Source organism: Calidris pugnax, unplaced genomic scaffold, assembly GCF_001431845.1.
Source record: "Calidris pugnax isolate Ruff unplaced genomic scaffold, ASM143184v1 scaffold341, whole genome shotgun sequence".
In the NCBI taxonomy this organism is placed as follows: domain Eukaryota; kingdom Metazoa; phylum Chordata; class Aves; order Charadriiformes; family Scolopacidae; genus Calidris; species Calidris pugnax.
In genome coordinates this window covers 912,596-915,839 of record NW_015091149.1, presented here as the reverse complement: position 1 = coordinate 915,839, position 3,244 = coordinate 912,596, and the positions used below count along the sequence as shown (strand labels likewise).

The following is a 3,244-nucleotide window of genomic DNA, read 5'->3' as shown; positions in this document are numbered from 1 at the left end:
GGGGGCTGGAGGGGGCCGGGGCTGCCCGCTCCCCCCGCTCCATCGCGGCGCGGATCGCCGGGCTGCGGCTGCACCGTCCCCCCGGGGCACCCCACGGACACCGGCCCCATCCGGCACCCCAGGACCAGGGTCCCTTTGGGGCACCCCAAGGACACCGTCCCCTTCCGGTACCCCACGACCAGGGTCCCTTTGGGGCACCCCAAGGACACCGTCCCCTTCCGGTACCCCACGACCAGGGTCCCTTTGGGGCACCCCACGGACACCGACCCCATCCAGCACCCCAGGACCAGGGTCCCTTTGGGGCACCCCACGGACACCATCCCCCTCCGGCACCCCAGGACCAGGGTCTCTTTGGGACACCCCATGGACACCGTCCCCATCCGGCACCCAAGGAAACCAGGGTCCTTTTGGGGCACCCTGGGGACCCATCAGGACAGTCCTGCTCAGCCCTGGGGTGCGGGTGCAGCTGGGCTGTGTCCCACCTCTCACCCCCCAGCCCGTGGACACAAGGAGGGTCTGGGCACACACAGGTCCCCATGGGTGGTACCAGCTGCTGAGAGGGGACACTGAGGGGTCACTGGTCCCTGAGGAGCAGCTTTGCAGGGCTGGCCCCAGATGAGTCACACACAAACAGCTTCTGCCCCTCAGGAGGAGGAAGAAGAAGGGGTTCGGGTCCTTCACCCTAAACCCAGTCTGAGTGCAGGGCTGGGGTCCCTGCGATGTCACATCATGTCACACCACAGTATGACCTTTGCTCAAGCCCCCTGCCCTTTCCCTGCCCAGCCTCACGCTTCACCCCAAGCCTGGGTCCCCCCTTTGTCACCAGCACAGCTCACTGCACATCCTGCACCCTTGGGTGCCCAGTGCGGCGCTGGGACCCGCCAGGTCTGTGAGCTGGGAAAGGGCTTTTCCAAGCCCCTCCAACCTGCCCCACTCAGCACCCCCCTATTCTAAGTGTGGGCTGGCACAAGCCTGCCCCCCCCCATGCCCTGTCCAGGCTGCCCCATGCTCCCTGGCACCCCCATCTCCCCCACAACCATACCAGTGCGGCCGCAGCCCCAAAGCAGGAGAGGTGAATAAATCATGCGGTGCTGAATTATGGAGGAGCTGGCTGGCACGTAGCACCAGCCTCGTGTGTGGGAGGGCAGCGGGGCTGCACTGAGGACCCCCCCCCACGGCACCACGGTGCTGGCACTGCCAATGTACACACCACCTGCCCCCATCGCCTGCCCCCATCGCCTGCCCCAGTTGCTGCTCCTCGTTAGAACCAAACTAATCGATGAATCGACGAGGCTGGGGCAGGAGCTGCCCCTCAGCAGCACACGATGCCTTTATTTGCCGGCGGGACTCCCACCCCCTGGAATCCTGACTCCAAACCATGTCCTGCCATAACCACCGGGACCCTCCTGGAGCTGGGGCCGGAGCCAGGCACCCTCGGTCCCAGACTGTCCCTTCTGGCACTGGTGGTTCTCCCGGGGGTGGCAGAGGGGGAGGTCGGGGACCCAGCCAGCTCTCCTGGGCACCCACCCCCCCTAAGGACCCCAAGGACACGAGCCTGTGTCTCACCACGGACAGGCAGGAGCTGCTTCTTCCTAATCCCCCTCCCGGGGATTTGCTCCTCGGGGCAGGTCCCCCGTGTCCCTGCACAAGCAGATTACAGGGGGCTATTTCTGACGGCAGCTTAAAGGTTTGGGGAAAGGGATGAGGCAGCGTGGGCCCCCTCCATCCCCCCACACGGAACCGGCACTGGAGACACAGGGATACGTGACCCACGGGGCTGCCGGGACCAAGCACGGAGAGGGGATGGGGGTGCCCGGGGTCCTGCTCAGCCTGCCCCACGGCACAGCAAATGGGGCTGGGGCTCCATCCCTGGGGGTGCTGCCGACCCCACTGTGGGCTGCAGCGAGGGAGCGGATGGATGGGGAAGGCTGCAGCCACGGCAGGGCACAGCGGGGGGTTTGTCCCCAGCCTGTCACAGGCAGGGGGGTGGGATTGGAGGCCGGGCCCCCAGCCCCATCTGTCTCCTGCTGCCCCACATCCATCTCCCAGCCCCTCGCTCTAATCCTGCCCCCGCCACACGTGGGGCCAGAGGCAGAAGCAAAGCAGAGATAATCCGTCTGTGCCCCCCGCTGAACCCCGACCCCGCGCCACGAACGGGTCTCGCTGCACAATCACCCCTGCCCGGCCACGGGGGCTACTGGTGTCTCCCCCCAGGTGTCTGCACCCCACAGCTCTAGGGGCTTCACTGGCAGTAATGTCCCCGTGCCCCCCTCGGCCCCTCTGGGCCGTCATGTTTGTGGGGCTGCAGCACTGGGGGCCATCGGGGCACCCCCCACTGTCCCCCCACCCCGGGAGCAGGGATGTGCAGGGGGTCCCTGGAGATGACAGTGACTCTCTCTGAGCATCCGGCTCGATCCAGAAGCTGCTCCCAGAATTAGCCCGGGATGTTCTGGGCGAGGAAATCCAGCCCGTCAATCCTGTTAGTGGTGATTAGCTCCTGCGCTGCCCTCACCACCCCGGGCCAGCCCTGCCAGTGCTGCCTGCACCTCTGCCTGCACCCCTCTGCCTGCACCGCTGCCTGCACCTCTGCCTGCACAGAATCACAGAATCTTCTAGGTTGGAAGGGACCTTAAAGATCATCTTGTCCAACCATCAACCTAATTTTGACAAAAATAAACACCCACACAACAAACAAAAAGCAACACCATCACTAAACCAGACCTCCCAGCACCACATCAACCCGTCTTCCGAACACCTCCAGGGATGGTGCCTCAACCACCTCCCTGAGCAGCCCATTCCAATGGCTGAGAACCCTTTCAGTGAAAAAATTTTTCCTAATATCCAGCCTGAACCTCCCCTGGCGCAACTTGAGGCCATTTCCTCTTGTCCTGTCGCCTGTGACTTGAGAGAAGAGACCGACCCCCACCTCTCTACACCCTCCTTTCAGGGAGTTGTAGAGAGCGAGAAGGTCTCCCCTCAGCCTCCTCTTCTCCAGGCTGAATAACCCCAGCTCCCTCAGCCTCTCCTCATAAGACTTGTGCTCCAGACCCCTCACCAGCTTTGTTGCTCTTCTTTGGGTCTGCTCCAGCACCTCGATGTGCACTGCTGCCTGCACCCCTCTGCCCTCGCCAGCCCCACGTCCCCATGGGATGAAGCACTCACCGAAATACCGCAGGGTCTCCTCGATCTGCTCTGGGGTGAGAGGGGCCGGGGGGTCCGGGGGCCCGGGGGGGCCACGCAGCCA

At 64.5% G+C, this 3,244-nt stretch overlaps 1 protein-coding gene across 1 annotated transcript in view; it reads right to left on the bottom strand.

The window, feature by feature from the left end:
• HAP1 (huntingtin-associated protein 1) overlaps positions 1-3,244 on the bottom strand; it is a 14,776-nt gene that overhangs the window by 7,308 nt on the left and 4,224 nt on the right. The window contains 1 exon segment of the mRNA XM_014959077.1: positions 3,163-3,192. Within this exon segment, the coding sequence (XP_014814563.1) occupies positions 3,163-3,192 (30 nt within the window).